General features: G+C 42.9%; 1 protein-coding gene across 1 annotated transcript; it reads left to right on the top strand.

Annotated features, from left to right (window-relative positions):
• Nucleotides 1-11,584: 11,584 nt before the first annotated feature.
• Nucleotides 11,585-20,365, top strand: npvf (neuropeptide VF precursor; the record flags this gene model as incomplete). Its single annotated transcript, XM_079570311.1, has 3 exons — nt 11,585-11,622; nt 17,092-17,353; nt 19,880-20,365. The coding sequence occupies 3 exons, from the start codon at nt 11,585-11,587 to the stop codon at nt 20,282-20,284; spliced, it is 705 nt and encodes a 234-aa protein (XP_079426437.1). The 3' UTR covers nt 20,285-20,365.
• Between the last annotated feature and the right edge of the window lie 4,433 nt (nt 20,366-24,798).

Here is a 24,798-nt window from a genome sequence, read left to right as displayed (position 1 = left end):
CCTTGGACTGAACAATGTTTTGAAGATTTTTTCATGTTGTAATACCTAATTCCTAGCCGGATTTATTGAGTTTTGAATGTCAAAAAACAAGGCTTATTTTGAAACTAAACAAGATTTCCAAAATACACACTAATGGCATCATGAAGAAGAAGCTAACAGGCTAACGGGCAAAGCTAACTGCGGGCTAGCGCCACTTAAACAGTATTTACAGCCAAGTTTAAGAGAAAACAATGATCTCCATCGTGTTATTGGATGTACAATATCCCTCTGTCCCTTTGTCTTTCCTGTCAGCGTAGTATTTACTCTCACGGACAATTAATAAGTTAAAAAATCGCAGCTTGCTACGACACCTGCAGTGGCACTTATGGCCTCTAGGGGCATGAGTTACATAGTACTGCTTAAAAACTCTTAATATTTGATTTTTTCTCAAAATCAATGTTAACAATACATGTGATTATTACGTCCGGACCCCGACATGTGAGCTGAAGTGTGTGAGACTGTGGAGCTTTATTATTATATTTATTAATATAATAATTATTATAATCAATATACAGATCCATCAAACCCACTACTTATTAAACGCAAGGCACTAAAGCTTGAAGATGTAGTTGATGATGTTATTCTTCAGGTTTTGAACATGAGGTACCAATGGTAAACAGTAAAAGGGGTAAAACTGTGGAGCAACTTAAATGAGCAGCTCAAGGAATGTCCAAATATAAAACAATTCAGGGAAAGATTTAGAGAAATGATTTTTGAACGGTATAAAAATGAAGGAAAATGAGTTGGTTCGGCTGGGAAGTTTGCTGCTAACATATTGTATAAATACAACATATGTGCGTGTCTTTTGTAAGAAAGTGGATACAACCAAAGGATGGAAGTGTAGTAAGATTTTGGAAGAGGGGGTGGGAAAGTGTTCAACTTCATCCCACAAATTTTCAAGCGGCCGTTTGACTCTCAGCGTTCTTTGGATCATTGTCTTATGTTGTACATACTGGACACTTTTTCACTGTGTGCTTGAAAAACAACAACTAACTAACTAACTAACATCCAAAAAAGAGAAAGCCACTGCAATTTGAAAGGAACAGTCGTCTTAAAAAAAAAAAAAAACAGGTTGAATTCCAAAGCAGTGGAACGAACCGTCACAGTGGGAGGGGTGAGTTTATGAAAAGCTTTGGAGAAAGAAATAAAACATTCATGAACTCTCCTGACGTCAAGAAACACATACAAGCTGCAATATTAAAGGGGTATGAACATTAGGTTTGGACATGCAGCTTTTGCATAAAATACACACACAAAAAAAAGAAGATTGTCTAGAATTGTAGATATAATTTTTTTGAAAGATGATGTGAAGTGATGGTAAAGCAACAAAGGGGCAGATGTCACAGATCCATCTCCTCTGCTCTCGGCAGTTTTGTTGTGATTTTTTTTTTTTTTTAGATTGTCACTTTTGAATGGAATAAATGAATGAACTGGAATGAAATGAATAGGTCAATGTTTCACTGTATCGTATTCCCAGGAAACAAACGCCAACGGGGTGCGAACATTTCTTATTTGAAGCTAAACTATGTATAAATCAACGCGAACGACATGACGTGGATCTGAACAACACAGATCAGATACGGAGGCAGAGCTGCTGAATCAATCTCATACATTTTTTGTGTTATTTTTTCCTTCCCCCCCACATCTCCACCCTTCGCACGCCCATGCACCGATTCCTCTATATGTTAATGCCTTTACAATATTGTCTTTACCACTATTTCTTTCTTCACATAATATTTTCTCCCCAGCCTGTGTTTTACTGTCAGAAGTCAATCTCTCATCTCCCCCTGCCCCGCTGACATTTGGAAAATAGATGTTGCAACAAAAGCCTGTTTTTTTTTGTCCCGCCTCTCTCTCTCTCCCTCTCTCTCTCTCCTCCTCCAGGCCCCTCCCCCTTTCCCCCCCACCCCCTCCCTGCGACTCCTCCCCTTTCCCTCTCTCTCCTCGCTCTATTTTCCCCCCCGCGCCGTGATTGGTCGCTCTCCCGCCGGCCGCCGATTGGACGGCGCTAAAAGGTCCGCCCTCCGTTTCGATTCGCCGCGGCAACGCCCCCTTTTCATCGGCAACGCCTTCGTTTCGGAAGCCCCGCCCCCCTGTCATGAAAACCTCCGCCCCGCCGCTTAGCCACCGCCCACATCCAGAATGGAAGAGGTGTGTCGGAGCGCCACCTGCTGCTCGGTTTACATCGGTGAAAAAGGCTGGATGCATTTGAAGAGACATTATGGAGAAAATCTGAAGTGAAATAAAGCGTCACTACACATTTTTGTAAATTCATTTGTCTGATAATGTATTTTGGAAGTTTTCTCAAATGTGACATTGAAATGTTTTGCTGTGAAAGAAACAAAAATGTCCTGCTCAAGCGTCGGACACTAATCATGTGATCCCTGGCTGCCATCTAGTGTTTCCCAGTTAGAACTGCATCCAGACTTAACATGAAAGAAAACATGACAGAGAGAGAAACCTAATGCTTCAAAATGCAGAATACAACGTTCATCTTTTTACGTCCTTTTAGAGCGCGCTGTGCATCCAATGGTTTTATTAAACCTGTGAGCTCCATGGCAACAAAGGACATACTGGGGGACGACAGAAAGCTTTCCATGAACTTAAACATGGAAACACACATATCCACACGCCCCGACATCCCCGATCCTCCTCTCCCTCCTCTCCCTCCTCTCCCTCCTCTTCCTCCTCTCCCTCCTCTCCCTCCTCTCCCTCCTCTCCCTCCTCTTCCTCCTCTCCCTCCTCTTCCTCCTCTCCCTCCTCTCCCTCCTCTCCCTCCTCTTCCTCCTCTCCCTCCTCTTCCTCCTCTCCTCCTCTTCCTCCTCTCCCTCCTCTCCCTCCTCTCCCTCCTCTTCCTCCTCTCCCTCCTCTCCCTCCTCTTCCTCCTCTCCCTCCTCTCCCTCCTCTTCCTCCTCTCCCTCCTCCTCTCCCTCCTCTCCCTCCTCTCCTCCTCTCCCTCCTCTTCCTCCTCTTCCTCCTCTCCTCCTCTTCCTCCTCTCCCTCCTCTCCCTCCTCTCCTCCTCTCCCTCCTCTTCCTCCTCTTCCTCCTCTCCTCCTCTCCCTCCTCTCCCTCCTCTCCTCCTCTCCCTCCTCTTCCTCCTCTCCTCCTCTTCCTCCTCTTCCTCCTCTCCCTCCTCTCCCTCCTCTTCCTCCTCTCCCTCCTCTCCCTCCTCTCCCTCCTCTCCTCCTCTCCCTCCTCTTCCTCCTCTCCTCCTCTCCCTCCTCTCCCTCCTCTCCCTCCTCTCCTCCTCTTCCTCCTCTCCCTCCTCTCCCTCCTCTCCCTCCTCTTCCTCCTCTCCCTCCTCTCCCTCCTCTTCCTCCTCTTCCTCCTCTCCCTCCTCCTCTTCCTCCTCTCCCTCCTCTCCCTCCTCTCCCTCCTCTTCCTCCTCTCCCTCCTCTCCCTCCTCTTCCTCCTCTTCCTCCTCTCCCTCCTCTCCCTCCTCTCCCTCCTCTTCCTCCTCTCCCTCCTCTCCCTCCTCCTCTCCCTCCTCTCCCTCCTCTTCCTCCTCTTCCTCCTCTTCCTCCTCTCCCTCCTCCTCTCCCTCCTCTCCCTCCTCTCCCTCCTCTTCCTCCTCTCCCTCCTCTTCCTCCTCTCCCTCCTCTCCCTCCTCTCCCTCCTCTCCCTCCTCTTCCTCCTCTTCCTCCTCCTCTCCCTCCTCTCCCTCCTCTCCCTCCTCTTCCTCCTCTCCCTCCTCTCCCTCCTCTCCTCCTCTCCCTCCTCTCCCTCCTCTCCCTCCTCTCCCTCCTCTTCCTCCTCTCCCTCCTCTCCCTCCTCTCCCTCCTCTCCCTCCTCTTCCTCCTCTCCCTCCTCTCCCTCCTCTTCCTCCTCAATTGAATTTAAAATGTTGTTGATCAAGTTTAAAGCTCCTCGTGGACGCGCTCCCCCGTATCTGTCCGAGCTTCTGTCCATCCCCCGCCCGCACAGAGCCCCGCATGTGCGCCCCCTCTCAGATGGTTTTTGGATGTGTCCAGGTCCAGGTCGTGGGGCCTGTGTGTTTACATTTTGTGTAATTTAATAATGACATTTTTCTATTTTGTGTTTTTATGGAAAGCACTTTGTTCTGCCAAGGTGCCTAGTTGTAAAACGCTATAGAAATAAACTTTGATTGATTAAAGGTATGATACCTAGTGGTGCAACACATTTTGTTTTGTCCTCGTTTACAATACTGTAAACTCAGACATTTGCTGGAAAAGTGCCGTCTATTTACAAAGCATTTGCATCAGCTTCGTGAACTCTCTGGCGAGTTTTCTAGCATTTCTGTGACAGTGACCCTGAAACATGTGTTTATAGCATGGGCGTAGGTTTGCGTGGGGACCATGGGGTCATGTCCCCACTAACATTTCAGGATGGCCCAGTTCTCCCCACCAACTTCATGTGGAGATCTTCACATTGTGCGATTTTTCACAAACACTTGACTCAGATGTGGCCTTTGGGGAGAGGACGATCGGCATCACAACACTTTCTGTTCTGCGTTGATTGGTCAGATATTGGCAGAGATATTCATATGTTCGGGTTGAGACGGAGCTTATGTCTGTTTATGGAGCCGCATTACGTGAGATGCCAGGTGTTTCTGACCACCAGCCTGGCTCCACATCATGGAGATGGATCCCCGAGCGCCGGCCCATGCTGGCAGCTCACTGCTCCTACAGGTCGCCCCATGCGATACTGAGGATGGGTCAAATGCAGAGAACTAATTTCTCTCCAGAGATTTCTCTACAGAGATTAATACAGTATAACTTAATAACTTAACTTAACTTATCTGTCCGACGGAAACACGTGATGTCTCATTTATTTATGTAGGATGTTTCACTCAACACTGATCAGAAAATGGTTGGTCTGCTCTTTCCATAACTTATTTTATGAACAAGTTAAGTGAGAGAGAAGAGCGGCTTCTGTTCCATGTTCTCTGAGCGCAGTGAGGGGAAATCAGACACTGACTTTCAGCTACAAACCAAACTAAAACAAAGATTCCTATTAATATGGCCAAGTGACGATGTCTGACAAGTCTGGAGGCATGATCTTTGTATGGTTGGTTCATAGGCACATTTCAAGTTACATCTTTCAGAGTTTTTAAATTGATTAATACCCTGTAAGCTAATCACGGTTGCTAATCATTCGTTAGCATGTTAGGCAAGTATTATCTATAGTTGTACTTAGCCCAGTACTCCATGGTTGTAGTAATTCCTGTTGCCTCTCTGTGACAGTAAAAACATGAGAAAGGCGGGACAGGTGAACAGCTTGTCATTTCAATCCAGAGGCATTTTTGTCATGTGACTCACAAAAAAAAAGTCTGTCATTGATCATGAAATAGCAGCTAGTCGTTGTTTACATTATCTCGAGTATTGCCCAGTGGAATTTGTTTCATCCCTGTGGAGAGTTGAGATGCTGAGAAAGCGTTAGGAAAGTTAGTCAGAGCAAATTTGTTTCATTGGCATTTTTGGTTTTCTAACACTGGATCACTAACAGTTTTTAACTGATTTAGAAAATGTTGGTGATGCAGAATCTAATGGTGCGTTCCAGGCAAGTGGGAACTGGTCAATCTCCCACCTCCCGCTGGAAAAATGCCTTGGGATGCCGCTCAAAGTGGTGAAAAAACTGTAACTAAACCACAGCATCAGTGACGTGAACGTTACTTTTGATCACAGCTTTCAACATAACGTTATGTCACGTGTTTTTAAGTAGATCTGGTTTGGAGAAACGTTCATACAACGCTAGCATCGTATGAGCTAACTGTTGTAGCATTAGCCGTCGTAAGATCGTAAGTTGGATCTGATATCACCATTAGCCCTTTTCCACCAAGCTGGTGCCGGTGCTGGTTTTGGGCCAGTTCCAGTTTCAGAAACGGTTCTTTTGTTTTCCACTGAAAAAACGCTGGCTCTTGGTTCCAAAATCTGGTGCCGGTCGGGAACCAGTTAAAAGTTGGACCAAGAAACGAGCACCAGTGATGTCAGCAGCTGGGGGCGTGGCTCTCTCCTCCAACAAACAATCAATATTAGTTAGTTTGTGCTTATAACTTCCCGGAGAAGCCAAAACAGTCTCTGTGGAGGAAACTGTTGTTTTGCTTTATGCTCTTTAGCTAAAACAAGAGTTAGAAAGAAAAAATCAAAATGTTAACGGCTGCTGTGACTGAAACATAAACTTATTGTTCTGTATTTTATAACCAGAAGTGGCAGTAGTAAGATGTTGCTATCCATTTTTGATGTTGACTTCCCAAAGCGTTGCTATGACAATAGGCACAGCTCTCGTTTTTGTGGAAAACCAAGTCAGTCTGGAACCAACCCGGCACCAGAACCAGCCCAGAACCAGCACCTTGGTGGAAAAGCCCTACATGTAATTAAAGGAACAGGCCATCATTTTTCCATACTGAGATATGTTCTTGCCTGAGCTTTGATGAGTTGATGTGTACCTGTCTGGTCTTTGTGTGTGCCCTCAGTCACGTAAAATGATCAAAGATGTTGTTCGAATTTGGCCTCTCCCAGCATATCCCTATGGCTCCAAACGGAGGTGAAGTTGGAAGCTACCAGGCTCTTCCACTGGGCACAAAGACCAGACAGGTACGTATCAACTCATCTAAGCTCAGGTAAGAACATATCTCTGTGTGGAAAAACTGTGGCCTGTTCCTTTAAGAGTCAGTTGTTTGCTCAGGGCTGATGTTTGGGTTAGGGTTAGGCTGAGTGGCTGGCTGGAACATTGGTCCTGGACTCTTAATTACTTGGTGATATCAGATCGACCAGGTTCGGGAGCATGAGGACCACGCCTCAACCTATCACACTGTGCACACCAACCACTCTTGCTTTCACCTAGCCACGCCTCTAATTACCCATGAGCCATACGTATATACCAAGCCAAGCCTCGGCATCTCAGTTGGTTTGAAACCGTCGACCCCGCCCTCCCTCCCTTCATGTCTGTTCTATGTCAAAAATGATTCTTCTGCTTATAGGGGAGGATCCCGAAGAGCTGGGTTCACCCGAGACGGAAGCTAAACCATTAACCGCAGCCCCAACTCGTTTCTAGCTCTCGCACACCTTCCTGAACATTCTTCTCCCTCTGCGTGTCATGTATATCGGAGTGTGGGCTGGCGTTCGGAGGCCAGAATACGCAGCATTACCGGAACACTTGCATCTCTGTCATGATACCGTGGTTTAAAAGCTCCAAAAGTCCTCTCTGCGTGATGAACGGTGCTTCGGGCCGTCCCTCCCCGGCGAATGATCCCCCCCCCTCGCCTTGACACGTGGCATCTCCGTGTAAATGCTTCATAAAACGTTATCCTTCCATAAATATTAGCAAAGCGCCGGCCGATGTTAAATCACGTCCCGCAGCGCCCGGAGAGGGGTCCATTAGCGGTGATTCATCCGGCCTGCCCCCCCACCCTCCCCACCCCTGCGCGTCCTGACCAGCCCGTATGTCCACATGTGCTCCGGGGTCGCGGCGAAAATGGGGCCAAGTCACACTATCAGCCACTCGATGGTACGGCGGATTTTAAGACGGGGGATTTACGGACATTCCGCCTGGGCTGTTTGGGTTTCGTAACCATTTCTCTGGCAGCCTTTATGATGCCGCTGAGTAATTGGGCTACACTTGTCAAAACGCACTTTGATTAGTACCATTTATTCGGAACCGGATTTTTTTTCTCCAGTTTTCAAGCAGCAACAGAGGAAGGAAGCTCTTGTTTGAACGCACCTTCAAATAACCCGGAGCAAAAAGAAAGCATCTTTATTGATGACATTTGGGATAAGGTTTGGGGCCCTAGAAACATTTTAGAAGATGAAGGTGGAGGCAAGTACAATATGTTGCAAACCTGTTCTAGACCAGACGGACTCGTGAGTACAGACCGTACTGTAAGAATGCCTGGTTCCACAGGGCCAGTACGCTGAGTGGAGCTGAAGACAAAGTATCAGTTCCCAAAAGGATAGAAATGTTCAAAGCTCAACTTACTGACTGAACAAGGACAGCACTGACCAGAGCTGTTACCAAGAATCCTATGATGACCCTGGATGAACTGCGGAGAGCTGCAGCTCAGGTGGGGGAAACTGTCCACAGAACAACTATTAGTCGCACACTGCACAAATCTGGCCTTTATGACAGAGTGGCATTTTTAAAAGAAAACCATAAGAAGTCCTGTTTGCCAGAAGCCACATGGAGGCCACCATGCCGGGTCTTGGTAGGTTTGCAGTGATGCCAAACTCCTTCCGCTCCTGGATGGTGGATTTAACTGTACTTTGAGAGATGTTCAAAGGTTTGGACATTTTTTTTATAACCTAATCTAGCTTTGTACATCTCAATAACTTTATCCCTGGTGTGTTCTTGGACTTCATGATGCTTCTGCTCCACAATAGTCTCTTCACAGACCTCTGAGACCATCACAGAGCAGCTGTATTTGAACTGACATTAGATTGCACACAGGTAGACTCGATTTAGTCAATAGGTCAACATGTGCCATAAGAATCTGTCTCACTGTGGCTGTTCAGCAGTTTAAAATTGCCTCCTTCCTTATTTTCCTGAATTCTAGTGCAAGACTGAACCACCTTCTAGGTCAAATTTAAGGTCATGCTTCTGAAACAAAAAGTATTTGTGCCAACTTTCTAACACAGTGTTGCTCGCACAGGGTCACATTCTTCTGGCACTGATGATGTTTCTGAGCATCACAGGCTCCACATCACTGTGAGCTCTTCTGTCATGTGTGGCACGTACTTGATTAATGATTATTTAAAAAGAAAAGCAGGCTTTCCACCAAATGTTGGGTTACATGAGCTTTTTCTTTCTCTTTTATTACTAGTATTCGTTTGCATTTCAACTGTTTGGATTTGACTATCAGTCCATTTTAGAATAAAGCACACTCATAGCTTTTGTGCCTGTCCACTCTATTTGAAATAATTATGGTGCATTATCCGGTGAGATGCAGGAAGTCGCTCTGAGCCATTATTAAACCCTAATTCAAAACCTTTCAAGATGATTTTTAAACGATTTCAAAACATGTCCTCACATGGCCCAGGAACACGTGACACTGTTCATGGCTGTATTAAAGACCAGAGAAAGTGGAACTGGTGGCTCTCAAACATGCAGTGTTTGAATACATGAGGTCCTCTTCCAAAGGCTTTATTGTGAACTCACTGAAACAGTGTCTTTGGTGTGGACCTGATGGGACATGTTTGTCATGTGTTTGAGTTTAATAATAATACATCGGTTTTATATAGCGCTTTTCTGGACACTCAAAGACGCTTTACATTGCAGTATTCATTCACTCCATACTTGGTGGTGGCAAGCTACTATTGTAGCCACAGCTGCCCCGGAGTAGACTGACAGAAGCGAGGCTGTCAATCTGCACCATCCGTCCACCACCAATCACTTCATTCACCCAGACTTCCTGGTGTTTCCCAAACGGTCTCCCATCCAAGTACTGACCAGGCCCTTCCTGCTTAGCTTCTGAGGTCTGACGGGATCAGGCAGAGCAAAGGCCACACGTTTACACAGTTTAGCTGCACTTGTTGTAACATTGTACCTTTCTATTAACAGTGCCCAGCTGTGCTCCTGACGTTTCCTCTCTTTGCAGTTCCTTTACACCAAAAGTGTGAAGCAGTCTACTGAACAATACAGAGTTGGATGAGTCTTCTCTGGATGCAGTAGGTAGATCAGTATGAAAACTGTTGTTCTGTGATATATAAAAAGAGAAAGAAAACTTCAATAGAGTTCAATTTGAACGAAAGCAGGAAGCTCTGAGCTCCAACATCTTCTTAGACCTGTGCATCTAGAATGTGCCTATGTGTGTTTAGATCTATTTCAATGCAGTAAAAATAGGAACTCACTTGACATAATCAAATCCAAATTGTTGTGCTCCTGAATTTAGAAATGACAAACTGAATAAACATCTTGCAGATAATGAATGAATGTCATGCTAATGAATGACACAGTGACCTGCACATGACTGTGGTTTCATCAGTGGCTCACTGTTCAGTGCATCAATGATCATTCTTTACTCGTTAGCCTAACAGTTTTGGTCTGATCGCAACATAACATCATGTGAGCGCTTTATGGACCCGTCCACCCTAAGTCAGGCCAGGACTAAATGCTAAATATTTATTTGATCAATCCAGTGTATCTTTCAGACTAAACTGGTGTTTTGGGCGTCTGTAAATGAACAGTTTCCAAACTAGGTCCCAGAGTGGAAAGATATGATAACACCGTTTACATGGCTCCATTTTTACAGCGTTTCCACTGTTTATTTTACTAAAACAAGATCACCGCACCAGCGTCATGTCTGTGATCCATAATCTACTGACTTTATAATTCCCTTTCCTGTTCAATCCTCCACTCCTCTGCCCCACAGCGAGCCACAGAGAAAAAAACACAGATTTCACCTCCATTCAGTCCGTGTTTGGACCAATGGGCGAGGAAAGCTCTTCTCTTTGGTCCTCATGGCGGGGAGCTTATATTTCTGTAATACCGCCTCCTGGTGGCCAGGGGCGACTCTAAAAGACACTTGGTAAACAGGATGTAGCTTTGAACCATTTGCACTGGTTAATAGCCTGGCTCCAAATACTTTCATTTTTCCATAAAATTGCTATGACCCATGTGACAACGCTGTGTCAGTGACAGATTTTTTAACCACACTGTGTTTTGTGCAGCAGAAATAAAGTGGAAGCCTAAATCTATGATTGACAGGTGGAGCTCTGTGGAGGCGTAGCAGGCCTGCCCACCCCAAGGGCTTTTGCCCTTGTAAGGACACAGAGCAGCCATGTTGATTTCACAGGCCACACGGGATCATTACTATGAATGTGGCTGAATGGATAACTCTATCTCTTATCTGTGATTTGGACTGACAGTAAATGTCCTGCACTGCTTTAGTCCCGTTACATCGAAAGCATAAATTCACCTTCTCACCTCCTCTGCAGATCATTTCATATTTAGCTTATCATTCAGAAACCTTTCTGCACATGCGCTATCTACAGTCTTGTTCTATTTTCTTTGGCAGGCTGAGGTGTGACCCTTGCTATCATTAGGTGACACTGAAATAAGTCTTTCAGGTTGAATTCATGCCTTGGCTTCATTTATTTCTTCATGTGTCTTTACCGTGAGAGGGCTCTCCACCCGGTCCTCTTTCAAAACACTGCAGAAATAGCTTTGTTTGTGTCTAGACAAGGATCAGAAACAGGATTGGTATTGCTGCCATGTTTGTCAAAGCTCAAGTTGAAATGTTCCACAGTGTTTCCTTCAGGTGGTACGGGTTTGTCAGAGAGTTGCTGGATAATGCCCCAAAACGTGGACCCTGAAGTGTCTCTTTCTCCTTCTGTTGACCCACACTAAGCTTCCCCGTCCCATTTCAGCGGATGTGGTCGAGACGTGGATCCATCCCCATTCAACGCCGTCACAACAACGTCTCCACGCCGCTTTCCCCAACCGCCCCCCCCTCCGCCAGCACCGCCAGCACAGCCTGTCTGTCTGTGGGCCCCGCCGCGCCCCTGCTGCAGAAATGGATCCGATCATTGATGGAACTATAAGCTGTCGGCCGGGCGCTGATGGATGCGTCTCCGCGCCGGGCGCTTGGGCATGTCGAGCGCGGCGGAGATGACCCGCCTCATGTCTAAGTGAGGGGAGGGAACATAAAACAGTGGACATAAATCAGAGCCGCCCGAGCGTAACAGCATTCCCACAAATCATCCCGGGAAAACTGGACGGAATTCTGGGAACGCAGCCACGTCCCGGAGGATTCAACGGGGAGCTTTTGTCTTTGTTCAATTAAAGGCCCGGAGATGCTTCATTCAGGCTTTTTTACTTTATACACCTTGGTATTTTTTGTACTGCAGCCTATGATGACGCATCTGTCTGGAAAATATCCTTGTATGTAATAACACAAGCTTCAACACAACATTTGTTTTTTCGATTCCATTTTTCATTAAACATTATAGACCCATTTCTCTCTATTGTTCTAAATCTGTGTTAGTGAGCACTTCTCCATCTCCATTGGACACTTGAATATTGCACAGGTGCCTTAGGCTGTCTACAATAAAAGGGCATTCTGAAATGTTCAGTGTTGCTTCATTGGGGGAGTGTGACCGTCATTTTATCCATGCAGATCACATCACGTTGTCGTATCATACTGAATTCACCAATCCAGAGCATTCCAAACATGCTCAGTGGGGGATATGCAATCAATAAACTGCTGTGTTTCCATGGAGACCAACAATCTGGTCATAATCTGATTTCTGGAGTTCTTAGATTATTGAAGAGACATGTAAATAACATCATCTGATATGCATTATCTGATAGAGGTACATTATTTTTTTTCCATTATTTATTTATTTCACATAAGTTGCCAATCTATGTGTTTTTTTTACCATCCACGCTCCTTTAACAAAAGAAACCAAAATAAATGAACCAAAAATAATAACAATAATAAACAAATAAAAAAAAGAAAAGGCACTTAGCATTATAAATAGCAGCAATGATCGTAGGAATGCCATGCTCGTAGTTTTTTTCTCCTTTCTTTCCTCCATTTGTATTATCATTATTATATTATTATTATGTTAATAATTCCTTTTTTGTTGTTTTTCTCTTCAATTTCATTTCCATTCCATTTTGTTTTTTCACTTTCTTTCTTTCTTTTTGCTTATTTCTTTTCTTTTCAATTAAGTTGAAATTTGTCATCCTTATTAAAATTTAATTTGAGGAGGTCAATAAAGACATTTTTTGGTCATCATGACATTGATATGAAGCATCCAACAGTCCTAATAAAGGTACAAAGCAACAACCATCATTTTATGCCATCCCATTCCTACTTAAAGGTATAAGATAAGATAAGATAAGATAAGATAAGATAAGATAAGATAAACCTTTATTGATCTCACAAAGGAGAAATTCACTTGTTACAGTCGGCGTTCAAGAAGATCACTCAGAGAGATGTTACTTCACAGTCTTATTGCACAGTCTGACAGCAGTGGGGATGAAGGCTTTGTGGTAGCGCTCCGTCCTGCACTGAGGGTGTCTCAGTATACAGGAGGATTTTCCCGAATTTTAGGCAAGAACCGCCCTCTCCACTTTTAAAAAAACGCTCTACCTGCCTCCGAGGAGGAAGAATCTCCCAAAAACACTCTGGTCTTGTTTCTCTCTTCTGAAGCCTTTCTCTTCTTCTCATACACTTCGAAGACACTTTTTCTCTTGCCCCTCTGTCATTTTCCAACGACTCGGTGCGTTCTGCAGCAGCAGTGAATGAACAGCGTAACTCACATAGGCCTGAAAGTGCACACGCGCAGAAATTAACAAGGGGCGAGCGCGCACGACGGCCTTACGTAGGCATATCACCAGAATGATTGACAATTAGGAGGACCAATCGTCTTGATGATCCACCCGGAAATAGAACATCCTCATTCTATACCTTTAAGCAACAAATAATAAGGGTCTTAATCCATATATAGTAATATAATAGTCACTTTTCTAAAGATATCTTCCATGCTTGAAAGTAATGGGTCCCGTAGTTCATGAAAGGTTTGGGTCTGGTTATATTTTTCAAACGTCAGCTTTTAAAAATTCTGATAACTGAGACAAAAATGTTTTGAAATTTGGAGGAGATAAATCCTTCCAGCGTGTGCATTTCTTTGCAAAATATGTTGCAGTAATTAGTAATCTTCATTGTTTTCTGTTTAAAGGGAGCTCTTGTGTATCATTGAGCAGGTACAAGTTGGTGTAAGGTACAATCTATGAATGAATTTAAAATTAGCTTCTTTAATTTCAAGCAATGGAATTAAAGAAGCAAATTTTAAATTCATGAATTTGCAATTTCATTGTAAATGGAAAATATGTGCATTCACATAATTATGTTCGACCATACATTTTCATCGAAGGTCAATTCTAAATCCTTCTCCCAGGTGGTCTTTAATGTCTGGAATGATGACTGTCCTCCATTTGCAAGAATATTGTAAAAATCACTAATCTTCCCTCTGATAAAGGTATATTCCGATTTCTTTCTGATCTTTCACACTTGTGTATAAACTAACCAGGCAAAGAAAGCACATAGACCAAACGAATGTCACAAAGACTAAAACATTTTGAATTAAAAATAAAACAAAAGTTTTCCATATGCAGAATGTTGCTCCATCCTCAGAGTTAGTCCCAGCTTTAACGATTTACTAAATCGTCTCTACAGCTCTTCCCTTTGCATCCTCATTAAAAGTTAAAGTGAAGTTTGTGCCAGTTGTATTTAAATTTGCTGAGATTACTACTATTACAAAGAAAAGTTATGTTTTGAACCTTGGACCTTTGACACAGAAGGATTCATCTTCAACTGGACATTTTTTAATTGACACAGTTGCCAACATTTCGAGAATCATCCAATTCTGTTCTTCAAGGGAGAATGTGAAATGTAATGTTTGGAATTTATCAGAATTTGGCCAGTTTGGCTTTGTTACTGTCCAATCTACACCTGTTGTGCTGGAATAAATGTATGTCACCAGTACCCAATCGAACATCTGATGGGATTTAACAGCTTTGGCCCTTGAACAAGAGAATTAGATGATTCTCGAAACATCGCCGACTATGTAAATCAACAAATGTCCAGTTGTATCTTCCATGGATGATCGAGGTCAATCGTTCCTGGACCTTTGAGTTTGTGAGCTGTGCCGTCTTATTACATAGGCAGAAAACTGACACAAGAAATGACCAGAGACTTCACGCAGACGCCAGATGAAGCCTTAAAGGCCGTTTGTGCGCCGTGTCGAATGCCTCTCAGAGAAACATGGAAACGCTTTAATAACGGCGGTACATGTGACTCACACACCTCGGACGTTCCTTACATTCTGTCTGGACCCGAGCAAACACGCCGCTGCTTCCCCCATTCAATCGCCCGTTTGAGAATTCAGTGAGCTCACTCTCTAATGCTGCACCGAAATACCTGTCTGGGAGGGACCATTGTTGTTGCTATAGCCTTAAAGAGAATGAGGAAAGTGTTTGATCTAAGCAGATTGTGACGTCTTCTATAAATTCATGAAAAGATATTACAAAATGTATTAAAACATTTCTTCAAAAGCTGCGAATAATCAGAGCTGAGTTGGGCTAACGTGCTAATCAGAAATGCTAACATTCTTTTTGCAATTGCTGTGGGCTAAAATGTCATTTTTCCAAAAGTCGTAATTTATTTCTGCTTAAAATAAGGCATTGTACTGCAGTTTTAACCAAAGAGACTCTGAGGAATAAGAGAAGACTCATATAGACATCGTTTTAAATAGTTGGATCATCAGATTTAAATGATCAGACACGGTCACTGTAGTTCCGGGGAAGTTTCAGGGATGATTATTGGAATTGTTGCAGGAAAGTAGCAAGCTTTTACAACGCCGCGCTGATTTCGTGGCGTTAGCTTGATTTTGCATTTAATAGTTGCGATCACAAAACCCTGCAAGGACTGATTTAATGCAGACAAAACATGAATGAGTTTTTACATAAGCTTGATGATGAAAAATAAAGTCTCCTGCCCAAAAAGGGTCTAGAAATGTTGTTCATAATGCCAACAAAAACAATTGGTGACAATGGACAGCCCTGTCGTAGTCCAATGTGCAATGTGCAAAATCTCTGATCCTTTCTTTCATCAGTGCCCCCTCCTTTTGTTGGGATCATCTACCTAAAAATACAATTTATATATACAGTTTATCAGCAGAAGAAAGTTGGTCAACTAAGAGTTTAGTTTCTCGAAAAATAGGCCTGGACTGATATGTTGTTTTATTTGCATGTCTCTAATATTGTCCATCCATCCATCTTTCCATCTTTCCATCCATCTATCTATCCATCCATCCATCCATCCATCCATCCATCCATCCATCCATCCATCCATCCATCCATTTTCTTCCACTTTATCCGGAGTCGGGTCGGGAGGCAGCAGTCTCTGCAGAGATGCCCACACCAATACACAATATTGTCTGTATTCACCAAATTCGTTCTGCTCCTGTCCAGGCTCAAACTCTCTTCCCTGTGCTGATCAGCATGTTCACCAGTACATAATATTTTTTTGTGGGTTGGCCTTTAGTATAAAGGGCTTTTATATCATCATCATCATCATCAAACAAAAGCATATTTAAACCCTATACATGCCAATTTCATTGAACTTCAATATCGCTCAGCCCTGCTATACCAAATATACCCATTTATGCAAGCTCGGTATAACCATGTAGAAACTATCTGCCTAAAGTCATACACTTAAGATTGACAGGAAAAAGGATAAATAAAATAAAATAGCAAGTTCATTTATAAGGCACCCTTATTCGTGCTTTTTGCCTCAAAATCTTAGATTCACATTTTCTTTAAATCTCTTTGCTTTTATATTGCCTTAAATATAGCAATGTCAGCATTTTATTTTCTCATATTTTCATTTCCTCATTGTAGACAGATGAGTGGAAATAGGATCATATACCATTAGAATATAATGGGGCTCTGCCACTACAAAAGGACTTTACAACTTCAGGTTTTAAGTCTCACTGCAAACAGGATCAAATCACTCAATCTGTGACGTCAGCCTTTCATTTCGAAGAACAGAGATATTAACATTTTCATTGCATTTGCCGAGTTTCCACTTTTTCACATTGTCGGCAGGCGCATGTATGTTTAACAGCCTGTTTATGAAGCAGAGTGAAAATGACACTGAATCCACATTTTTGATTTGGCCTTTTAAAGGCATGTGGTCAACTTTTGATCAGCTGTGAAAACAGCCTATTTCAGTTGAACTGTTGTCTTCAATAAAAGCTTTACTCAAATACTAACCGTGTTAAGATCCAAACATGGAAATGTGTATTATTGCCATTTTTCAACTGGTCGTTTGACTTTTGATCAGTGCTGTATCAGACCTGTGAACCTGCTCACAGCGGCTTCAAGTCTTCCATGACACACAGCACAATTAGTCATTTCCTGTAATATTCGCTTTATCATTCTCCTTTTTTTTTTGTTGAAAGAGACCAGTGTGAACAATGGGCACCAACTGGGCCTAATGAGGGCCCTTGCAGCTACATTCATTAAAGAAAGAATTCATGGAGTCCAGATGAACGCTTCTTAAGCACCTCTGACGTAAACGCTCCCAGGACTTTAATAGCAGGGACAGAGGGGTCGGAGCACAGAGGCACTGACCTCCTGGTGCTGCCCAGTGAACAGGCACCCATTCAGGGCTGGATGATGTGGACCGTGCTGGGGCTGTGCGCTCTGCTGGTGCTCCAAAGCCTCCATGGGGCCACCTCCTCTCAGGTGCAGATCTACGGGAAGTCAGTGTACGCCGGACACGTCCTGGGAAGCGGCCATGACGGACGACAAACGGCCAGAGGACAGATGCACCAGGCCAGGAGGACCGTGAGTCTGAGCTTTGAGTAATTCATGTGATCATATTAAAGATTCAACTGTATGATATCACAGAAATCTCTGTTCACTTATTGAATTGAGAATCGTTCAGGGCCGGGTGCCGTTACATTTTTTTTATACCAATACTTTAATAATACTTGGTTTATGATGCCGATACTTGAACGATACTTTTTCCGATACCTATACTATAATATGTGTCATTCAGAACCAGAAAACAGAACAAAATAATGTTGCAAATTTACAATATCGGGTTCATATCCAAGAAATGTGTGAAAAATGGAGAATCACTTTGGGGGAAACTGTGAGAAATGGTGGCAAAAAATATAGAAAAATTGTGTCAATAAAACAAAACTCAGAAATCAGAAAATGTGAGCAATTTTAGTCGTAGATGTTTTGATAATGTAAAGAAATGTGTACTTAAAAGTATGCATCAGATGGACATGTGTTTATGTCAGAAAGCAGGCATTTTGATGACACCAAGTAAATATCATTGATTAGCGTATGAGCTAACTACTTTAATTTGTTAGCATCTCAAAAGCTAACGTTAAACGCTAGTTTGTTAAATTTATGAAATGTAGTGAACTTTATGCTTATGTCTTAAAGGGACATCTTAGCCACGGTTATTGACAAAGTCTCACTGTCTGCAAAGGAAGGATTATTTCTTTTATCTCACCATTGGCTGTTTCATTGCTGCTTTTTATCGTTTGTAAGATGTTGATGCTGCTTCGGCGTGTAGACACGGCAGAGTTTGGGGAGCTGCTGTTCGCCTTGTAAAGTCATTCTGCTAAAACAACCTCAAATGCCTTTTAGTTTTGGTAACACTTTAATACTTTTATAATATAGTCATTCAGGGATGTGACTTGTTAGTTTGACCTTGAGGAAACATGACCTGTAAGTTTAAATGTTTTACAAATTGAGCAGATTGCTTATACATTCAACGCCTCCCCGTTTAGCTCATCTTATAACTTGCATCACAGAAACCAAATCTATTTTTATTCCTCAAATCAATAAAGAAATAAGAAGATCTGCATAAGCGATGAGTGTATAAGGGGAATAACCCTCCAATGTCAATTCACTCTTTGACTTCCTTTCCGATGTTTAAAATTGCCCAAGCTCAACATCTTCAGAATACATGCAATTGTTTCAAATTTGTATATTTTTATTATTATTTTTGATACCTCTGGAGCACTGTCGGTGGTCACTACTGCACTACTGTTCTACCACTGATAGTGTTGATCCTTTCAAACGGGATCAAATGAAACCTTTATTAAGCGTGGTGCATTCATCATGTATGTGCTGATATGTGTTTACTGGTGTCTAGACGTGTACATATTATATGTGTTTAGTCTGAGTTTGTAGCCACAGTTTCCCCTGGGGCAGACTGACAGAAGCGAGGCTGCTCACATCTGTGCCAACGGTCTCTCCGACCACCATCTACTCACACATAGGCATTCGGTGAAGTGTCTTGCTCAAGGACATAATGACAGTCTGCACCTGCAGGAGTTGGGATTCGAACCCCCCGATCATGAGATGACCTGCTCTACCATCTGCGCCACTGTCGCCCTTTGTTGCCCGTCCTGCCAGACACTCCTCCTTTCTGTTCAAAAGAAGAACCGTCTGGGCGGCATTTCACCATTTGACCCACATCGGTCCAATCACACACCAAAAGCCGTCACCTGTCACCACCAGGCACTCTTCCAAAACAATAAAGATGGCGGCGCTGCGACTGATACGCTGTTTGCTTCTGCTATTTCGTCTGTTTTAAATCATTTGGAAAATCTTAAATCCCTAAAACCGGAGCAAGAAACAGAGTTGGAAGCGTTCCTCGCAAATAAGGACGTTTTTGGAAAGGCTTCCTGCCACTTGTTGCTGCGACGTATCTAGCGTTGCTCTCATTGGTTGATGCCGTCTGTCAATCACACCCACCGGGAAATCGTTGAGACCATGCTCGCTCCCAGACTATTCACCTTATTCCGCCCCGCCCACTTTTGCCACTTTTTGCGTTGTCTCGGCACTTCCGTTGTACAGACGCTTCCGGTCGAGCGCGAAAATCTGATGTTTAGTCGATTGATTTGTGTAAAATGGCCAATGTTCATTTGCACCAACAACTCAACTCTGCACGGCCTAAAAACGGCTTTGTTTTGGTGTAGTGACTGATATTATGTGGACTTCTCCAGCCCCATGTTAACTGATAGGAGAAAAGGGGCGGGCACAATTCATGGCGGCGCCCATGCGAGCCTCCGGAATAAGGTGAATATATGTAATATGTGAATATGTGAAATATCTATGGAAAAGCATGTGGTTTGGCAGGCCAGTAACCTTTGGAGGGTCTTGTATGAGTGTATGAGTATGTGTTATATTTTTATGCACCGTTATCGTAAACAAAGCTTTGTGTTTTATTTGACTGCCTCTGTAAGGTCTGTTTATATACCTGGACACGAGGACCCCCTCTGGTTCATCCTCTTCAGGTCATTCCTCTTCAATAATTAAAATCATTGTTTGTTTGTTTCCGCACAGAGAAAGAACAGCCACCACAGAAGCTTGGACCTGGAGGCCTATAACATCCACGTGGCCCCGACCGCCGGCGAGATCAACCTCCCCACCATCATCCGGCTGTACCCGCCCACCGCACGGCCGCTGCACCTGAGCGCGAACATGCCGCTGCGCTTCGGCCGCGACGACAGCCCCCCCTCCAACCAGCCCACCGCCAACAACAACCTGCCCCTGCGCTTCGGGCGCGCCGGCGGCTCCACGGCCGGCATGCCGCTGCGCTTCGGGCGGGACTCTGAGGCGGAGCGCGGCGACGACGCGGCGTTCGGACGCTCTGGGAGACGGTTCCCGAGGTGCCCGCGGTGTTCCAACGTGGAGAGGCAGTTACAGGGCCTCTACTGGAGCCTGCTGAGGACGATCCACACTTACTGAATCTGCGGCTCGGCAGGGCCACCGCCCCGGGGGAAAACTTTCCTGAGCTTCTCTGTCGATCTACTTATCTTTTAAAGGCCGTATAGCTCATTTTTGTTGTTGCTGTTTACAAAGAAAGAAAGAGGGAGGGCTTATTATAGATTAGATTAGATATAGATTATTTGTGACGGTCCAAACTCATTCCTAACTTTTTAACACTTTTCTGACATCCCCATTCTTCATCATTTTTAAGCTTGTTTTCCCCCCACAAATATATGCGTTTACGCTATACTGACAAAACAGATTTAAATATACACTGCGTTCCAAATTATTATGCAAATGACATTTTTCTAAGATTTTCTAAATTGTCAACTCAAATGAGAGTCAGCATCATTTTCAAGTCTTTAACTGGTCGAGGATCATTTAAATGTGGCGGGAAAAATTTCCTAGTGATAACAGTATTTTTTTCAAAAATAAATATAGTAAAAACCTCAAAATCCACTGTTCCAAATTATTATGCAACTCATCGTTTCAATACATTTTAAAGCTTGTAATTAACTGAAAATGGTCATTTGTTGTATTTGTAGCATTAGGAGGTCATATTTACTGAAATCAAAAGCTATTTCAATCAAAAAAATAATAGCAGGTCAAGTTATATTTTAACATAGGAGCCCTTGTGTGATAGCAGCTTCAAAATTCTTAAATCCATTAAACTTGTGAGTTTTTGGACAGTTTCTGCTTGGATTTCTTTGCAGGATGTTAGAATAGCTTTTGTTGAGGCTCCAAAGGTTCTCAATATGGTTGAAGTCAGGGGAGGAGGGGGTCCACATCATGAGTTTCTCTCCTTTTATGCCCATATCAGCCAGTGATGCAGAGGTTTTCTTTACAGGAGGACATGGTGCGTTGTCATGATGAAGATGATTTTGTTTGGGAAAGCACGGCTCTTCATTTTGTAGCATAGAAGACAGTGGTCAATCAGAAACTCCACATATTTTTCAAAGGTCATTTTCACACCTCCAGGGAGCCTAAAAGGGCCTAATGGGGCCGACCAGCTCTCTCCCTTATGATTCTGGCCCAAAACATGACTCCGCCCCCTCCTTACTGACGTCACAGCCTTGTCGGGACATGGTGGCCATTCACCCACCATTCACTACTCCATCCATCTGACCATCCAGGGTCACACGGCCTCATCAGTGAACAAGACAGTTTGAAAATGAGTCCTCATGTATTTCTGAGCCACTGCAGCCGTTTCTGTTCATGAGCTTCAATGAACAGTTTAGGGGAGGCCGGATAGAAGGTTTATGCACAACTGCAGCCTCTGGAGGGTCCTACGCCTGGATGTTCGGGAGACTCCAGAGGCACCAGCAGCTTCAAATACCTGTATGCTGCTTTGTAACATCTGTTCTCTTAATCTGATGTATTTGTCTGGCAGAAACCGTCCATATTGTGCCTTTATCTGCACAAACCGGAGTGTGCTCTGAATAATCCACAAATCTCTTATCAGTACGATGATTACACTTAATCTTTCATGAAATATCGAAGGTTTTCATACCTAGACCAAGGCATTCAACTATTTCACGCTTTTCATCAGCAGAAAGACCCTTTTTCTTTCCCATATTGCTTGAAAATGATGATCTGCTTAATAAAGTGGAACACCCTTTTTCAGGAGTTTTTCCCTTAACTGGGCTTAACCTGAAAACTAATCATCCCAGGTCTCTGAGATTAATGTCAGTGATTCATAGAGCCCCAAGACACAACACCATCCATGAGTTTCATTATTATTATTATTTTTTGTACCTTTTTGACACAAAAATCCAATTTGCATAATAATTTGGAACGCAGTGTAGTGCTGTTTGGACCACAACCCACAACATAAGTTGAGTTACAGACCTTTCAGAGGCTTCTTCCAGCTCTTGTTGTCAAAATGTCAGACTGGTTCAACACAGAAGTGAGGGTTCTATACATAAAGTATTTGAACCACTTTTCAGATCAGCCTGGGGTGGTGACCTGAATTGACCCGTTCGGCTCCTCAGGAGAACCAAACTGCAGCTCACCGTTTCCCAACGGAAGTGCAAATGGACCCGCTTAATCAAGCAACGCTAAAATTGCAAATGATATACTGAGGGAAAGCTTAGATACAGGTTATCTATCTCCCTTTGTTTGAGAACAGAGAGCAAACAGGTACAGCCGCTTTGGGGCGTCGCATGTGTCACACCCAACTGACATGAGAGGCTCCTGAGAAACAAAACATGTTTATCTGATCAGAAGAGCTGTCCTTAAATGCTCTGTTTAGGTTCGGACTCGCCTCTGACTCATGTTCTTTCATGTCTGCTTCTGATTAAACTCTCCCTCCCCAACTCTGTTTCGCTCCTCTCTCCCCCCCCCCTCACCCTTTTCTCTCTCCTCGTCTCCCTCGCACTCTCTCTTCGTCTCCCCCTCTCCCCTTCTCCCTCTCTTCTCCTCCTCTCCCCTCTCTCTCTTCCCCTAGGGCTGGGGCTGGTGCTTGTGCCCGGGAATGTGGTTGTACTGCAATAGCCTGTAAATCTCATACAGCCTTTGTACAGTTAAAAAATACTATGATTGCAAATGCAGAAAGTAGATTTGCTCTTACTTTTTTAAACCTGAAGTTAAAGTGAAGTGGCTGACTTGACCTGTACCTTTTTTGCTCTTTTTGTTTATTCTATCCGATTAAAAAAAATAATAATAATCTGGGCTTGTATTCCTGGTCGGTGCACATTTACTTTCCAAAGTATCAAACAATGACCAAAACCATTTCTTTTCTGGAGAATAATTGCCAGATGTGTGGTTAGGTAATATTTTGTTTTTGTAGTTACCAAGAATGACCGCTAGAGGGAGGCAAACACATGCATTACTTCAAATCATATGACTCAATTCAGTAAAAATGTTTGTGGCAAAATAAAACACATACCCAGGCAGTGACAAATTCAAGCTGTATCTGAATGAAGTTTGTACAGACAGAAAAAAAAGCACAAATAAATCTGTTTAAAGTGCATTAATATTTGTGTCCATTCTGTAGATTACAAAGACAAACAGATGAGGTTTTGGAAAGTCACGCTGGTCGACGAGGGAGGACCATGGACTGTGAGAAATATGGACGTAGCATCAACCTTGCCAAATAGCTAGCATGCACGAGGCTAGCCATGCCTCAAAAGGTCCACCGCTGTTCCACAGTCTATGGAGAGGACTAGGACAGCTGTATATCATTTATTCTACCTTCAGCTAATGTATCTTGTCAAATGCCTATTCGCGAGCTGTTTTTCATTTGTGAAAACATTTTACAGCGACATGGGTGAAAAGCCCGAGATGCATTTCCTCCTTGTGGGACATTAAAGTTTAACTCGATTTTGAAATGTATTTATTTTTTACTTGGCAAGTCAAAATTACTCAACTTAAGGTCAAATATTTGAGACATTTTAACTTATCACTTCTTTTTTTCTGTGCAAAAATTTAAGTCAAGTAAGAGTGCTGCTGTATTAATTATTAATTGTATATTCATTTCAGATGTTGTAAATTAATTTCAGATTTTGTATATTAATTTCAGATTTTGTAAATTAATTTCAGATTTTGTATATTAATTTCAGATTTTGTATATTAATTTCAGATTTTGTAAATTAATTTCAGATTTTGTATATTAATTTCAGATTTTGTAAATTAATTTCAGATTTTGTATATTAATTTCAGATTTTGTGAATTAATTTCAGATTTTGTAAATTCATTTCAAATTGTGTACATTCATTTCAGATTTTGAATATTAATTTCAGATTTTGTAAATTCATTTCAAATTGTGTAAATTCATTTCATTTACTGTGGGGGAAAATGGCATCAACGTACCGAGTAATTGTATCTAATTTGAAGATTCAAAGGCCTTACATCATATATTCTTTCCTAGTTGTGGAATCACATTAGTTTTGGGCAGTCAGCGTGTTGCAGAGGCAGAACTTTGAGCACTGTGCAGACAAACATAAAGCCTTATTATTGATGGCGAACTAGCAGTTGATTGTTGAAAGTTACCGTGACAGCATCTGCCCTGAAGGAAATGAATCATGCTCATAAACTCATCCCTGTGAAGAATCGTGACGTCAGAAAAGTGCATTTCCGGAATGTGTTTGGACCATAGGCTGGCTGAAAGTTTCATTCATTGTTTGTCAAATATAATATAATAAAAAAATATAATCAGGTACAGAGTCTTTAAATAAAGTGACAGAAACACTTGAACAGTATTTGTGTGTTGTATGCTTGAACAATGACAAATAAAGCACTTACTGACTTAGAAAAGTTGTTGTTTTTTTGTTTAGTTTTTCCTTTCAATGGCCCAATTAGACCTTAGACATGTCAAAAGTATGTTGTAATAAAACTACTCCTGCACATCTTGTAAAAAAAACAGTACTGGAGTAAATGTACTGGAGTAAAACTGTAATGGCATAGTTATGTTCTGGCTGTACACAGTAAAGGGGCGTGTCTGTTGAGTAACCTCATTGTTAAAGCTGCCGAAGACTTTTCTCCTCCCTCTACGT

Source organism: Gobius niger (assembly GCF_951799975.1).
Source record: "Gobius niger genome assembly, chromosome: 14".
Classification (NCBI taxonomy): domain Eukaryota; kingdom Metazoa; phylum Chordata; class Actinopteri; order Gobiiformes; family Gobiidae; genus Gobius; species Gobius niger.
The sequence above is the reverse complement of the archived record's forward strand: the minus strand, read 5'-3'. Positions and strand labels throughout refer to the sequence as shown.